This window comes from Gobio gobio, assembly GCF_949357685.1.
Source record: "Gobio gobio genome assembly, chromosome: 23".
In the NCBI taxonomy this organism is placed as follows: Eukaryota; Metazoa; Chordata; class Actinopteri; order Cypriniformes; family Gobionidae; genus Gobio; species Gobio gobio.
Genome location: NC_137119.1, coordinates 36,992,348 through 37,009,150, shown reverse-complemented (window position 1 = coordinate 37,009,150; position 16,803 = coordinate 36,992,348). Strand labels below are relative to the sequence as shown.

General features: G+C 34.8%; 1 protein-coding gene across 1 annotated transcript in view; it reads right to left on the bottom strand.

The window, feature by feature from the left end:
* Positions 1–16,803, bottom strand: part of st18 (ST18 C2H2C-type zinc finger transcription factor) — a 65,304-nt gene that overhangs the window by 12,078 nt on the left and 36,423 nt on the right. The window contains exons 7-14 of the mRNA XM_079806703.1: positions 15,457–15,591; positions 13,393–13,483; positions 12,361–12,453; positions 8,883–9,082; positions 7,555–7,751; positions 2,994–3,239; positions 238–350; positions 43–105 (exon numbers count right to left, since the gene is read on the bottom strand). Of these exons, the coding sequence (XP_079662829.1) occupies positions 43–105; positions 238–350; positions 2,994–3,239; positions 7,555–7,751; positions 8,883–9,082; positions 12,361–12,453; positions 13,393–13,483; positions 15,457–15,591 (1,138 nt within the window). The remainder of the gene's footprint in view (positions 1–42; positions 106–237; positions 351–2,993; positions 3,240–7,554; positions 7,752–8,882; positions 9,083–12,360; positions 12,454–13,392; positions 13,484–15,456; positions 15,592–16,803) is intronic.

Genomic DNA, 16,803 nt, shown 5'->3' with positions numbered 1-16,803 from the left:
TGCTTGGAAAATTAAGAGGGTAATGGTGGACTGGCTCCTCACCTTCTGTGTGACGCATAATTTCCTGTCACATGACCACTACCATCACAACCTGGTGTCGGACAACTGGAAATAGAATAAGCACCAGATGAAAGACCAACGAATGCTTACAGTCTATACTTGATCTACTAGACATGTGCTAATAATTAATAAGATCATGTGAAGATATAAAAACAGCTGTCCAAATGATTTTATTACCTCATCAGCTCTTTTTTGGTGTCTCTTATGAGCATCTTGTTTTTTGCACTTGCCATGTTAGCGTCCCCATTGTACGCTTTATCCTCTAGAGATGCCTTCTCCAACTGATCCATCTACAAGACAAAGAACAAAACGTCAAAGCACTGTGCAATTTTGAAGTAAAGTCATGATGGTCACTGTAGGCACACAGCCCCTAATAGTCTGTGAGAGGTTTGATGCTGCTTAAGTGTGCTTAGTAAAACATATATCCATTTAAACGTCGGTGTAATCCCTCGTAGTGTTTATGATGGGAGAAATGGGAGTAAAACCTTTGGATTTACTTACATTTTTTTATAAGGTAAGTATCTTTGAGAACCAAATGTCAGAGGGCGAATCAGACAAACGCACAACTGTCTGGGTTTGTTCTTTGACTCCAAAGAGGATGAAAAATTGCCAGGTTTTCAGGAACATGCGATTTCTTTTCAATTTTGCTTTCATGTCAGAGCGGCACATCACAACAGACAGCGTGCCTTAAGGTTGTGGCTGACTGAAGGAGATAATTTAGATGAATAAATAGAAAGTTAAGGGTTTTTATGTTGAATATGTTCCTAATGTAGCGTTACATCAAAGTCAAAGAGCATTCAGACAGACTTGCATTCCTCAGGACATTATTATAATTAGACTTTATTCATTTTCCACCCAATCCTATTAGAGTTTCATCCAATTTTGGGGTCATTAAGAATTACAAAAATACTTTTACTCAGAAAGGATGCATTAAAGTGATCAAAAGTAAAGTCATTTATAAAAAATAAAAAAAACATCTCTATTCAGAACAAATGCTGTTCTCTTGAAATTTCATAAAAAAAAATCAAGCAGCACAATTGTTTTCAACATTTTGATAATAAGAAGAAATTTGTTGAGCATGAACCGGCATGAAAGGGATTTCTGAAGGATCATGTGACACTGAAGACTGGAGTAATGATGCTGAAAATTCAGCTTTGATCACAGGAATAAACTATATTCACATAGAAAACAAGTTATTTAAAATGGTAATCATATTTCACAATATTACAGTTTTTACTGTATTTTTGATCAAATAAATGCAGCCTTGGTGAGCATAAGAGACTTCTTTCAAAAACATTTAAAAATGATACCAACCCCAGATATTTGACATATGATCAGGGCTTGACATTACATTTTTTGCTGACTAGCCACTGTGGCTAATGGTTCCAAAGTTACTCAACGTTTTCACTGGCCACCATTTTGACATTGATTCCATGGGGAAAAACTGCCATATCAATATTTTTAATACTATCCCCGGTTCCACCTGACCAAGTGTCGAGGTGTCCCTGAGCAAGACACCTAACCCCAGCTGCTCCCGATGAGCTGGATGGTGCTTTGCATGGCTGACACCACCGTCGGTGTATGAATGAGTGAATGAATGGGTGAATGTGAGGCAATATGTAAAGCGCTTTGGTGGCCATGGGTCTGTTGAAAGCCTATATAATTGCAGTCCATTTTTATCTCATCATTTGGTATCACTTTAAGACCTGACGCACGGATCCATTATACTGTTACACATGTGTTTCTTTCTCAACTGTTTACATTCACTTAAAGTAAAACATAGCTGACTGTGTTTATGAATACTCGCCAAAACCGGCATCTTGACTTGTTTTGTGTGTATTTGACTGTTTAAGCGTAATAAGAAGCGAAAAATAACTCAATTTAGTACTGAGAGGCCGATTTATGTTCGTGCACTTTGGGTGTGAGAACAAAATCTGCAGGACTGAGTAAAACTATGTGAAATACATGAAATCCAAGCCCTGTAAAACCAACAATATTCATCCGGAGCAAATGAAACGAGTGAGTGAGGGGAGGCGGGTTTGTGTGTAACTCGCTGTTGGAGACTGGAGAGATGGGAGAGAGAGAAAGAGCAGCTGGTGTCGTGTGTCTATTCTGCAAAAAATGAGTATTGGAAGAGTTTCAGATATTTCAGTAGAGATATGTATTGAAAAATCGCTATTTTTGACAACACTACATTGCACTTAGTTTATTATTTCAGATGTCTTTTTAAAAGACTACAACTGAAAAATGTATAGCCTATATTATAAATAAAATGTGATGCTTTGAGCACTGTTGAGCGGAATCAAAAACACCTCTGATTGGCCATTGTGCTCATGCGCTTATCGGATGTGTCTGTGATTGGCTACAATGATCGACGCTGGGAGCGTATGAAAGCACACAGAAGTGTTTGAAAGTGTTTTGAAAGCGGGAACAGGAGCGCTCGAAAGCACAAGCAAGCGTCTATCACCGGACCGGTCGCTCTGATAGAAGCCTGCTTGTGCTTTCAAACGCTCCCGTGTGTATCTGTGCAAGCGCTCAGTGAAGAGTGTCGTTGATGTATATTTACAACATGTTTTTGAAGCGCTGATCATTGTAGCCAATCACAGACATATCTGATGAGCACGTGAGCACAATGGCCAGTCAGAGGTGTTTACGATTCCGCTCAACAGCGCTCGAAGTGTTACAGTTTTTAAATTTCAGTACCGACTTGGTACTAAGTGACTGCGTTACACGCCACTGCTGAAACACACATGCATTTGGCGGATTGGCGAGAGTTAATGTCAACCCCTGTATGTAGTGCATTTAAACCTTGAGATTTTACACAATATATTACCTGGACTTTAACATTCATCCCATGTATGAACTTGAACATATTTTACAAACACTACCAGTAAAAGTTAAAGTTCATACTTCAGTAGCTGCCTCCATCTCACCTCTTTGTCTTGCTGCACAGGAGTTTTGCTGTAGTTCACCGGCGTGTCCCAGGAATCCCGTTCATAGAGGACGCGGTAGATGGCTGGGGAGATCTGCAAACCCGCCGCTTTGGCTAGAGAAGGTTCAGGTGGGCTGAACAGAGCGTCTCCTAACACTGGCATCACAGGAGACTCTCTCGCCTTTTCTCGCTTTTTCTTCATACTTAAATCCAGCGTTCCGTTCTCGTCTACCTCAATGAGCGAGTCCTGAATGAAAAGGAACACAAGAAGCCTTGTAGATAACAAACCTTTGATAACCAGAGCACCAGAAAATTTCAGGTTTTTGAACTTGTCTTCCAAGCCTAGAACTAGAAAACCAACACTACTATTGCTAGTTAGGGTTAGAGACTTGAACAAACCCCTAACTCTCAATATTACAATTATGTGCGTAACTCATCCATCCTTGTTTGTGCGACAGACATGAATGATACCACAAAACGATTGTTACAAGCATGTGCGCTTTTACTTTTCTAACCAACCAAACGTACAATTTTTGCCTGGCAGACATGAATGGTTGAAAAGCAAACCATCCAAAAACTTGGATAGACACTTTTAGCAAGTAACTAACCATCAATACTACCGTTCAAAAGTTTAAGGTAAGTTTTAAATAAGATTTGTTTTTGTTTATTTGGAAAAAATTAAGACTCAAAGACTTAAATAGATTCAGCAAAGATATTATAATGTTAAAAAAGACTCCTATTTCAAATAAATGCTCTTCTTTTTGAAGTGTCTATTCATCAAAGAATCCTGAAAGAAATGTATCACTGTTTCTACAAAATATTAATCAGCACAACTGTTTTCAACATTGATAATAATCATAAATGTTTCTTGAGCAGCAAATCATCATATTAGAATGATTTCTGAAGGATCATGTGACACTGCTGATGCTGAAAATTACATTTTATAATATATTAGAATGCAAAAAAGTTCTCTTAAATTGTAATAATGTTTCACAATATTACAGTTTTTACTGTATTTGTGATCAAATAAATGCAGACTTGGTGACCATAAAAGACAAAAAAAAAATCTTACCAACCCCAAATACTTAAAAAAAAAAAAAAAAAATTGTATTAAATATTTAAAGTTCATGGACATGGGTATGAATTTTAGATATATTTCTTCAAGGGCCCTATGATTATTGTTTTATGCCTTCATTTGATTGCCAAATACACACAGAATTTCTGGACAAAAAAAAATTCATAGAATTTATGGAATAAATTTATGTTTTTATGAACTAAATTAATTAGACACGCTTTTTTATTATAAAAATTTAACCAAAACACTAAATAGAATCCAGAAAACTTAAAACAGAAAACACATAATTTGGTAAAAAAAAATTAAATGGAATCTGAAAAAATAAATAAATAAACGTATTTCAAAGGGCCCTAAACATGTCATTTTTGTTAAACTTTTAATCAATTGTTGTTAAACTGTACACGTTTCATGATTTCAATTAATTAGACATGCATTTTACAAAAATGTAATTTAACCATTAAAATTGAGTCAAAAAAAAAAAAAAAAACCCACAAGAATTAAAACAGAAACAAATGGAATTTGGGCAAGAATAAAATGGATTTCATAGGGCCTTATTCTTCTATTTTCCCCTCAGTGACAAGAGATGTCAACCACGGTGGTTTTAGGTCTCAAACATTAGTAGTGAGTTTATATCACCATCAGATGTGCTGGTTTGTGAATTTGTGTTGCGGCGAATAGTTTTTATGCAACTCGTTAACTGCTTAAAAATGCGTCACCCCAATTATTCCACACCGTCGCAAACAAAGGAGAGCTTATCAGGAACTAATCATGATAATTCAGATTACAAACCAAATATGGCATCTCTCTAACCAGCTAGTGCCGAGCGCCAGCGCACCTATCGAGTTCATCCCTGCGCACGATGTGAGTTTTTCTCATCTGATGACATTCTTTCCAGCCTCACAAACAAGTGAAGTGACATCTTTCTCCCACACTTCCCTGAAACGCTGCAAGACGTTAAGCTGTATTCTTAGAAAAAAAACAAGCGACTTGGCACAAAAAGGGAAATCGAGATACTTAACATGCATAAAGACATTTCGACGCAGACATCAGCAGATGACAGATCAGCTAACACTGTTTTATTCATTCGCTCAGTTTGTACAGTATACCTGCTCTCTGCCCACTGCGTGCTGGGACTACGAACGGCCTGTGTGGTGTGTAGGTGTGTGAAGCGTTTCACGCCATACTTCTGCGAGTTTCTCTCAGTTTTATCTCTCTGCGTCTAAGAGGAAAACCTGCTTTGATCAAAGCTACCAAACTGTACGTTATGTTTCTAATTATTACTAAAATATACAGCATTAGGATCCTGTTTTCATTATTTTAGCACAATAGAAAAAAGTTCAATTACATTTCAATTACATAACAATGAGCAAAATGTATGTTTTCTTTATTTAGTACTGTCCTGATTAAGATATTTAACATGAATGATGTTTACATATAAGGTAAAAACATTCACTGAAGCTCCAGAAGGAAACACGACGCATGAAGAGACTTTTTGAATTTAAAAGTCAATTGTGCTTAATTTGTCTTCTGGGGAACATGTACATATTTTATGTTGCTTTTGAAGGGCAGTACTAAATGAAAAAAAATATGATCTTAAAACAAAAAAAGAAAGAATTATCATCTTCATCCTGTTTAAAAGTTTTCACCCCCGGCTCTTAATGCGTCATGTTTCCGTCTGGAGCATCAGTGAATGTTTTCAACTTGTGTCTCTCAGTTGTCTTCAATGTGAAAAGATGGACCTCAAAATCATAATTACTGCTGGAATGGGTTCAAATATGCAAAATATACTGAAATTTTATATATATATATATATATATATATATATATATATATAAATTTATTATATATACATATATAAAAATATGATTAAAATTAATGTATCATTTATATATATATATATATACAGTATATACATACATATATACACATATATATATATATATATATATATATATATATATATATATATATATATATATATATATACATATATCTATATATATACATATATTATTATATATTATATATAATAACAATATGATTAAAATTCATATATATATATAAATAATGTATTTTACTTTATTTAATATTCATTGTAATTGATATATATATATATATATATATATATATATATATATATATATATATATATATATATATATATATATATATATATATATATATATATATATATATATATATATATATATATATGTTATATAAAGTATAATAAATGTAATAAAAATATTATTCAAATTAATTGATATATATATATATATATATATATATATATATAACAATATGATTAAAATGTATTAATAATGTATATATATATATATATATATATATATATACATTTTATAAAAAATATATATTTAAAAAAAATTATATATATATATATATATATATATATATATATATATATATATATATATATATATATATATATATATATATATATATATATATATATATATATATATATATATATATATATATATATATATATATATATATATATATATATATATATATATATATATATATATATATATATACTTTTGCAAATGTATAAAGCTGCAGGAGAATTTATTAAGAAATATTTAGAGAATATTTAAATCATAACAGCTAATTTTGGAGGGAATTTTTCCACTTTTGTCTGAGGGAAAAGAAGAAAGAACACAGGAAATGTTGCAAGCTGGATTCAAACATGCTTTGCCCATATGCACTAACGGCTACGCCATGACTCCAACATGCTTTTTAATAAATTTTTGACAGCACTATCCATTTTTTTATTATACACATGCACATTAATAGTTTGTTCATCTATTAAAAAGAGGCTCAATAAGAGAACATAAGTGTAAAACTGATTCAGATATCCATTTTCACACGGTAACATACATAATCTGGTGGCCTGTGTATGTAGACTTTCCTTGTTTAATTTAAATAAAAGAGTGATGTCTATTAATCCCTCAACCAATTGATTTAATCCAACTTCTCATAGATCGTCTGTTAGAGATCAACGCCAAAGGATCTGTGCGAGCTTATCTAGGATAATATATTACTTAGCAAAATGTCTTTGACCATCTGCAGTGAAAAAAAACACACACAAAAAAAACATGCTCTCTCCTGCGAACAAGAGAAAGCCCCAACATTACCATTAGCGCAAGTAGAAATCAAATGCACGGCCACATGTTTTACAAAAAGCCTTATAATTGTCATAGAGAAGGAAGCTGTGATTGTATTCCCCCCCAACTCTTTTTGATGTGATTACACAAATTCTCCTTTGTGTACATTAAAGCTTTAGGGGCAGTGTGGGTAAAAGAAAAAAAGCTCCCACTCTCTTGTTGTTGTGCCACCAGAGGCAACACAGTTCTCTGTGCCAAAAAGTGTCTTTTGATGTTACTCCTCTTTTTCATACACAAATCACAGTTGTTTCAGAATGACCACATTAAATACCTTTTTCTGAGTGGTCTAATTTGATTACCTTTGTGGATGATGCCAGGGGCCGGCTGGGGGGCAGGGCCTCGCTGTTGTCTCGGCAACGGGTGGAGAGGTTGAGGATGGCTGCGGATGCGATGTTGGACTGGAGGGCGTTGCTTTGGGCTTTGTGGCGACTGGGGCTGTTGTCTCCGGGCATGATCATACGACCACCAGGACCCAGAAAACAAGGGAACTGAGCGGCTGGGAATGGTAGTTACAGTTAGTACTCAGGGAAAGAATTGTTCATGATCATATTATGCAAAAAAGAGAAACTACAGATCAACATCTATGTTGACAGGCAGGCTTTTTTTAACTTATTATACAATATATATAATAATATAATTTATTTTAAACTGACTGTCTACATAGATGGGGATTTGTAGTTTCTCCATCTCTACATAATAAGATCAGTTATAATTTATACCTTGGCTTATTGTAAATATTACTAATAAAAATATTTATTTACATTTATATTTATTATTAAATTATAAATATATATAAATATATATAATTATATCTATATATTAGTTAATTGCTTCTAGCATAAAAGTTTGTTTATATATATATATATACACATACATGTAAGCGTGTATATATATATATATATATATATATTATAATCAGTTACAATTGATACATTATTGTAAATATTGATAAAAATACATGTATATGTACTGAATTATATATATATTTATAAATTAATTTTAATCATATTGTTATTTTATATATTATTTATATTTTAATTATATGTATAAATTAATTATTATGCAGATTAATATTTAATATAGAGTTAATTAATTAATATAGAGTTAATATAAATAATACAGAAGAGACAACTATAAGTTAGCCATCTGTAGGTCAATTTAATATTGTATTAATAATATAATATTCAGTTAATACTATATTAATAATATAATATTCAATTAACCTTCAAATAGCTTACTTGTAGTTGTCGCTGCATTATATATTTTAATACTTCTTTTATATATATTATATATATTTTTTAAATAGAAAAGATTTTTTATAAAATGTGAATGATGTTCATGTGTAAAGCTCACTGCCAGGGTGTTGCTACGCAGTTGCTACGGTGTTCTGAGTGGTTTTTAGTGTTGCTAAGTGGTTGCTAGGGTGTTCTAGGTGGTTGATTATTGGCCTAAATCAGGGTGCTTCCTTCTTAAAGATTGTATAGAGCAGATTGTATGGCACAAACAAGTGACTGCACATGTACTTCTCTAAGTCACACATGATGACACTGAAAACAAGTTCTTATTTTAAACAGTAATGTCAGTGCATGCTGGGTAACCTTTGATTTGAAACAAAATAGACACTCACAGTCAGGAAAGTGTGAAGATTCGTGACTCTGGTCGGATGCCATCTGAGCTTGCTTGCCAAAGACCTGGGCGTCAAAACTGGCGTAGTCAAACTGGCCTTTAGTGTACTTGTCCATGTCTTTGGCCATGCTGGCCTGCAACGCTGCCATAGGATGTGCAAATCTGTATGTGAAGTCAAATTTCTTCATGTTTCCTAAAGGTCTAAATAAAGGAAAAATCAAGACTTCATTGAGTTTTTATTGTTGCTTATTCTTTAGCATAATTTCATCTGTAAAGAATGATTACCAACCAAATCAGATGTAGTTATTTATATAATTAAAAGCTCCAAAAGAATGTGTGGGAGCACTTTATTTTGATGGTCCACTTTAGACATTCTACTAGCCCTGTTTACACCTGGTGTTAAGATGCGTTTTGGGTGATCGGATCACAAGTAGACGAGGGAGACACATTCTCTTTTGTCCACTTTCAACCACTTCTGTCCTGCTTTCTTCAGATCTTTCGATCTAATGGATGAAATAAGCTCACGCAATTTACATATGAACGCACCAGACAACGGAAAAACACACGGAGAGCAGCAGCTTTCATTTCTGCTCTGACAGCGGCAAGACCACGGCGAATGCTGTGACGGTGTGTTAGAAATCAGAAATGGTGAGAGAACATTGTGCTTGGTATGTTTTTTGTCTTCAAACCAAACTTGGGTCTCCAGCTGACAAAGTTTAAATCCCGTCTGGCAAGCGCGATTCCCATAATGTTTATGCGTTAGGTGAGTAGGCGTCTTTTGCAGCTGTTCAAACACATTCGACCACATGACCGATTCCACCAATCCAGTCGAATGTGTCCTCTGGAAGCAACACATTCTCCCTCACAACTCATCACATATTAACGCTTGGTCAGAACCCCTCGGCGTCACTTTTTAACACACAGGGTACCCCTTTCGCGTCATTTTCCAACGTGCAGGGTGCTCCATTGATTACAGTTGTTTGCCCAATGCGTCAGATAAAAACGCATTTAATTCTTTGCATTTGTAAAAGTAGACATGATATCTCATTCAAAAGATACACACGACTCTTTAGTATGACGCGATCAGTCACGAGACACACAAGAGCCAATGACATTTTACAATCAAAGCTGAGGTAATGACGCAACTGGTCATGAGACATACGAGAGCCAATGCATTTAACTATGAAATCTGACATAACGTTTCTTCAATTTTTGAATGTGTGCATGATCTTCGGCGGATGGAGACGCTGATCGCTTTTGGTGATTTTCTTCACACAAATCAATCGTTTAGCTTCGGAACACTTGGAATATTTGTACCTTTTGAACAAATTCCCGTGTTTTATCTCATATAACACACAAATGGTACACTTTAAAAAATGCTGGGTTAAAAATAACCCAAGTTGGGTTGAAAATGGACTAATCACGCATTTGGGTTGTTTTAACCCAGCGGTTGGGTTAAATGTTTGCTTAAAAAAACCCAATTGCTGGGTTAGTCCATTTTCAACCCAACTTGGGTTATTTTTAACTCAGCATTTTTTAGAGTGTAGGCTTAGGGATGGGATGGGGTTGGGTTACATGTTTAAACGTGTCTAAATAGCGTAAATAAAAAAATTAATAAAAGTAACGTTATGCTGGCTGATTAAATTGAGAATCACACTGCAACATGTCATAATGGCAAAGTCATAACTCAATATATAATTTCATCATGATAACAACATTCTCATGCTGTGTATGACCCCAAAGGTTTCTCATTGAAATCAATGTAATACCCTGCGTGCCGAAAAATTACGCTAAAGGTGTACCCTGTGCGTTAAAAAGTGACGCCAAGGGGTCCTGAACAAGCGTCAATATGTGACGAGTTGGGAGTGAGAATGTGTTGCTGGAAGTGGTCCACTCAAAGTGGAAGGGGACAAGCTCAAAACGTTTTTAGACCCCGTTTACACCTGTATTTAATTTGGTCCACTTGTGATACGATCAACCAAAACACATCTTGATACCAGGTGTAAACAGGGCCTATAAGTAACTCTGCAACTACATGTCAACTAAGGGTGTGCTCAAACTTGTAATTCGATTCTCTTGGTTCTTTTGGTCCGGACCAAAAAAGAAAATTATACATTTTGTCCTGGTTCGTTTAGTGCTTACACTTTCATTTTTAACACCGAACCTAAAAGATACAAAACAAAAAAACAGATTTTATGATATATTTTTTGTGACGGAACTTCTTCCAAAAACAATGCTGTGTGCTGGGATAAATGAGCGTTTTGTATCTGCGTACATATATGATGTTTTATGAATGGAGCTGAGAACTCGTGACGAGCTTATAAAATATTTAAAGGAGTCAAAACAGCGACAGGAATCCCTCTGTCACACACACAAACCAAGATCTGCTGCAAGGAGACGCGGTTCTGGCGCCTGTACCGAACTGTGATGGGCAAAATCACAACTATGACGACCGTTTTAGGGTGTCATCTTCCTGTTTTTGGTTTGTTTACATGTCTCTGGTCTGTGTTGCGTTCATATTTCATTCAATTCGCACCAGAATTAGTTTGGAAGCGGATCGAGACCCATCTTTTCAGCTGTCTCGGTCCGCTTGTTTGGTGCGCACCAGGGGTCAGATGGCGTTCACACTTAGTCAAATGAACTGCACTAACAGAGCAATCGCACCAGGGTTCGTTTAAACGAAACTAAACATGCCAAGTGTGAACCATAGAGTGTAAAAAAATATGGACGTAGTGTCCGTGACGTCACTCATAGGTTTCTGAAGAGCAGTTTTGAAGCCTCAAAGTCGGCCATTGCCATCTTGGCAGCGCGTCATCGCGCGTCACTAATGGATAACAGAAAATGGGCAAATAGGCGGGAAGTGGGCGGAGCTGAGGTGACATGATGACTAACAGACAGCAGACAAACGACAACCCACCTGTCACTCAAAGTGGCCACTCCCTTAATTATGCAGAACTTTAAGGCTTTATATAATGTAAACGAATGAGTTATAAAAAAATTCACCCCCCTCACAGTTGTCATGAAGGGCAAATTTAGCCGTATAGACCAAAACCACAATTTGTACCAGGCTGTAAACATGCTTTTTTCTGCTGTAAAGTTGGGCATTTTAACATGGAGCTCAATGAGATTCTGCTCCCTTCTGGAGCCTGCCCCTAGCGGCCAGTCGATGAATTTCAGTTTAAGTCACTTCCGTATTGGTTTCAAGAGAAACCGGGGGAGGTTGCCGCTTGGTGTGAACACACCCTCACTCTCATTGGAGTATTAGTAGACTGTCTGCTACTATCTACTAACCTAAACAACTAACCCTAACCTAAGAGTCTACCACAGTCTGTACTGTAGTGAAAGTTACCTATAGTTAGTAGGATGTCATCGAAATAAAGTGCAACCGAATGAACAGATGAAATGTTATTATTATCCTTCAGAAACGTATTTTGAACCTCCTTAAGACACAGGGCTGCTCCTAGATGAAGGTTTATTACCTGGCCATTCTCTCTGCGCTCTGTCTGCACTTTGTGGGATCCTCCGGCGGTTTGGAGATCTTTTCTGCAGCAGCTATCGGGCAGCCTGAGAGACTGTGTGAAAACAGACATCACAAGTGTGGAGTTAGTCTCCTCGTGGCCTCCTCTGGGTTATTAACTTCATTTTAATTGAATTTGGGTGCATTAAATAGTAATTGCTCAATTAAAAAGAATCCGATACTTTCTATGCGATAAACATCACATTGTTTTATGGTTTACTTAAGTGTCATTAACATTTTGTTTGGATTTTTCCTGATAGAGTGAAACTTCACGTTTATTTTCAAGTAAATGTCCAAGTTTTTATCTCTTTTTATGGGGCAAATTAACATGTTTGACCTTTTAAAGGGGACCTATTATGCTTTTTTACATTTTCAATTTTCTTTAGTGTGTAATGTTGCTGTTTGGACTCAAAATTCTTGATTTAAATCATTCCCGCTCAAAGCATATATAAATATGCAACCAGGGCCTGGTTGAGTTAGTTAGTAGTGTGTTGAAACTCGCGGTTATGGTAAGGGGTGGGACATTTCCCAAACACGCTCGAAGCGGTTCACGGATCACAACACACTGTTCCAGCCGACCAATCAGAGCACATAGTGCTTTTCAGAAGGAAGGGCTTCATAGAGATGGAACTAAATAGAGAGTTACGTGACAGACTGGAAAGAGAGGAGCTGCAATAATGGAGAATATCTGAAAAATTATGTTTTTGGAATATTCAAGCATGAAAAACTACTCTAGAAAAACACAAAATAAATCAAAAAGTTGAAATAGGGTATAAGGTTCAAAGCATTGCAATAGTGCAAAATAGAGTAATAATAATATTATTATATATTTTCTTTGGGTCAAATTCCCAATGTAGTTTACAGGATTGGTAACATTAATATAAACAACATAATTTTCCCCCAGCGACCGCCTCCCCGCTGCTAAATATCAATGCAAATCTGCTGAGGTTTGTATAGAAATGAATAGAGTGTTTGAGTAAAAAAACAAGCTTACCTTCTATGTGTGCTACGGTTACTGTTGACATGACCTCTTCCTGTACAGCCAGGGGTCGGACATTTAAGGACGTTTTCGTGCATGGCAAGGACTGTAAAAAAGAAAGGAATATAAAATGAAACTTTTCACATAAACAAGAGAAATTACATTAAATACTAATTCACAAAGCTGTTTTTAACTTTTTCTGCTAACTAAAGTTCTCCATGTGATTCTTTGTAAGTGGAAATTGTGCCTCCCTTCAAATATGAACATGCAAAAACATCACGGGCTACAAACACATTTTGATTACCATTTAAGAGACACACACATATTGTTGAAGTCCTATCCAGTATCCTTAGTAACTTTTCACTCTGTTCATAATTAGTTTGGAGGATGTGCCCGTCTATTTAGGCTGCATCCGCGGGTCCTTTGATTTGCAGAATGCTGCCTCTGGTTTAGGAGTACATGCTTTCATATTGGAGGAAAAAAAAACTTAATTACATTTTCTGTTCCTTTTGTCACATCACTGTTTAATGGCGAATGTTTGTTGTGCTACTCTCAAATGGAGAAAACAGCAAGTGAAAAGTTGTTTCCGGAACGCATTTTTAATTTGCATAACGCAGGAACTCAAGCCTCAGTTGTGTTGACGGATGAAAATTCCTTAATTTTTTTTTTCCAGCTTGCTGAGTTATGGTGTCCACTGGAAGGCTCAAGATAAGTAGTAAATACATTAAATGCATTTATGTACATAATTGACATGCAAATTACATACTTCATATTTGTGATTTTTTTTTAATTAGGGACAATCTTGACTAATTGAAATCTTGAAAAAGGATGCTTCTTCAAATTATGTTTAATATATGTTTATCATATTTATCGAATGTCTTTGAATAATTTTTGCAATTTTGGAGGAAAATTTGACAAAGCCTTTGACAACAAGTAAGCTTCCAGTAAATTAGCTTTGAACGTACAAAAAAAAAAAAGAATTAAAAAGCTCAAATAGTGACCAGTTTGGTAATGACAAATAAATCATTAACCGTCCATCGGATGAGACGTTAAACCGAGGTCCTGACTCTCTGTGGTCATTAAAAATCCCAGGATGTCCTTCGATAAAGAGTAGGGGTGTAACCCCGGCATCCTGGCCAAATTTGCCCATTGGCCCCTGTCTATCATGGCCACCTAATCATCCGCATATATATATATATATATATACGATTGGCTTCATCACTCTGTCTCTCTCCACCAATCAGCTGGTGTGTGGTGGGCGTTCTGGTGCAATATGGCTGCCGTCGCATCATCCAGGTGGATGCTGCACATTGATGGTGGATGAGGAGATTCCCCCTTCTATGTAAAGTGCTTTGAGTGCCTAGAAAAGCACTATATAAATGTACCTAATTAATTAATTAATAAAGATAATGTCATATCATGATGTAAAAATCTCAAAATGAATGGCATCAGAACCAAATTATATATACATAACATAATATAATGTAATATAATATAATGTAATTAATATAATATAATGAATATAACGTAATATAATGTAATTAATATAATAAAATAAATATAATTAATATAATATATAATATAACATAACATAATTAATATAAAATATAATATGATACATATAATATAATATAATTAATATAATATAATATACCCATCAAATATAAAATGATTGTTTATTTCACACACACACACACACACACACACACTCGTATATACACAAACTTTATCTTCTAAAAACAGAAGAATCTTGCATTTTCTATCAAAGAAAAGAAATAACTATTAGATATTTTTATAGCACACATTTAAATACAATGCACTTCATGCCATGTCTCTATGCAGAAATGCTGAATATGATCCAGACTGGTTGGTTAAGCAATCACCATGTAATCTTTTATCCCTCAGTCTCTGTACAACTAAACCTTGATCATTAGTATGGCATGAATATTTATGGGCTGAAAATGATCACAGTGTTGTTATCGCTAATTGTATTTGTTCTGTTTGTATTGTACTGCTGTGAAGGGAGGAAATGTGTCTAATGTCCTCAGGAAGTGATGCGTAACATGAGAACAGACTCACTCTCTGGGGGCACTCTGACTTTGTGGGGACATCCTGATAGACTCCGGTGATGAGGGTAGAGGCCTGTCACATGACCGGTCCCATCACAGCCCGGGGTCGGACATTTGATGTCTTTCTTTTCTGTCCGAGGGGAGTCTATAAAGCATGCACGCACACACACACACACAGAAACAAACGGTAAAACAGTGCTCTTCAAGAATGTGGTTATAGTTCATCCCATCCAGTCACGCTTCTCTCAGTCTAAGCTGAAGCGCATCCTGTAAAAGCATGCTGGGTATGCATGTATTCATCCGTGACATTAGTTAAGGCTGCGGTCTTACACAGGGCACCGGTTTCTTAGCGCTGATCCATAGAGAGATTATCTTCAGAGATTACCCATTAAACAGCAGTCATCACAAGAATCAAAGTGCTTAAAGCTCACATCATCATACTTTACTAGGATTTATGACTTATTTATGCTTATGGTAAAATATCTGGCTGATACTGATAAAAATCCAGCATTCAAGGTTACAGGGATGTCATCAGAAGATTTACTTCTTGTACTTGTACTTTTTTTTTTTTTTATAAAACACGTTGGTTATTTACTACTAAATATTTCCTAGCCAAAACGTTTTTTAGCACTTAAGAGGATTTTATTTATCTATCCCTCTGGGCTAGAATCTCTGTATGTCTCTTGCTTTTCATATGTTGATTTTTAGTTTTATTGCAAAAACACATATACTATGAAATGGTATAAAGCAGGGGCTTTCAAACTGAGTCCAGAGGAAACACTAAATAATAAATAATAGGTAACACTTTATTTTACAGTGCCCTTGTTACACATCTTACATGAAGTTACTATAGTAATAACAATAAATTATGCATAATTACATGCAACTAAACCTCACCCTATAGTAAGTATATGTAGTTACTTAATATTACTCAGTACTTCAATTTATAATTACAGTGTAAAAAAATGACACCTTCAAATAAAGTGTAACCAAATAAATAAATTATATTAAAATAAAAATATTAGTTAGTTATTAAATCACTTAAATATATTAAAATAAGTAAATAAATAAAAAATGATTAATATAAATGAAAACATAGATTACAATTAAATAAATAAACACATATGTATATTAATATGGTGAGTAGGAAAAAACATAATGCAACTTTATAGTAAAAGTAATAGTAGTTTGTATGCCCTTATACTAGGAAAATAAATAAAGGTGTTTTTAATAAGATGGAGCACATTCTTTTGCAGTAAATACGAATAAGAATGTACAATTAGCATTAATAACATAAATAAATTGACTAACAAGCAATAAGAAATTAGATTGGCTACTCTTTTATGAAGTTGATTGA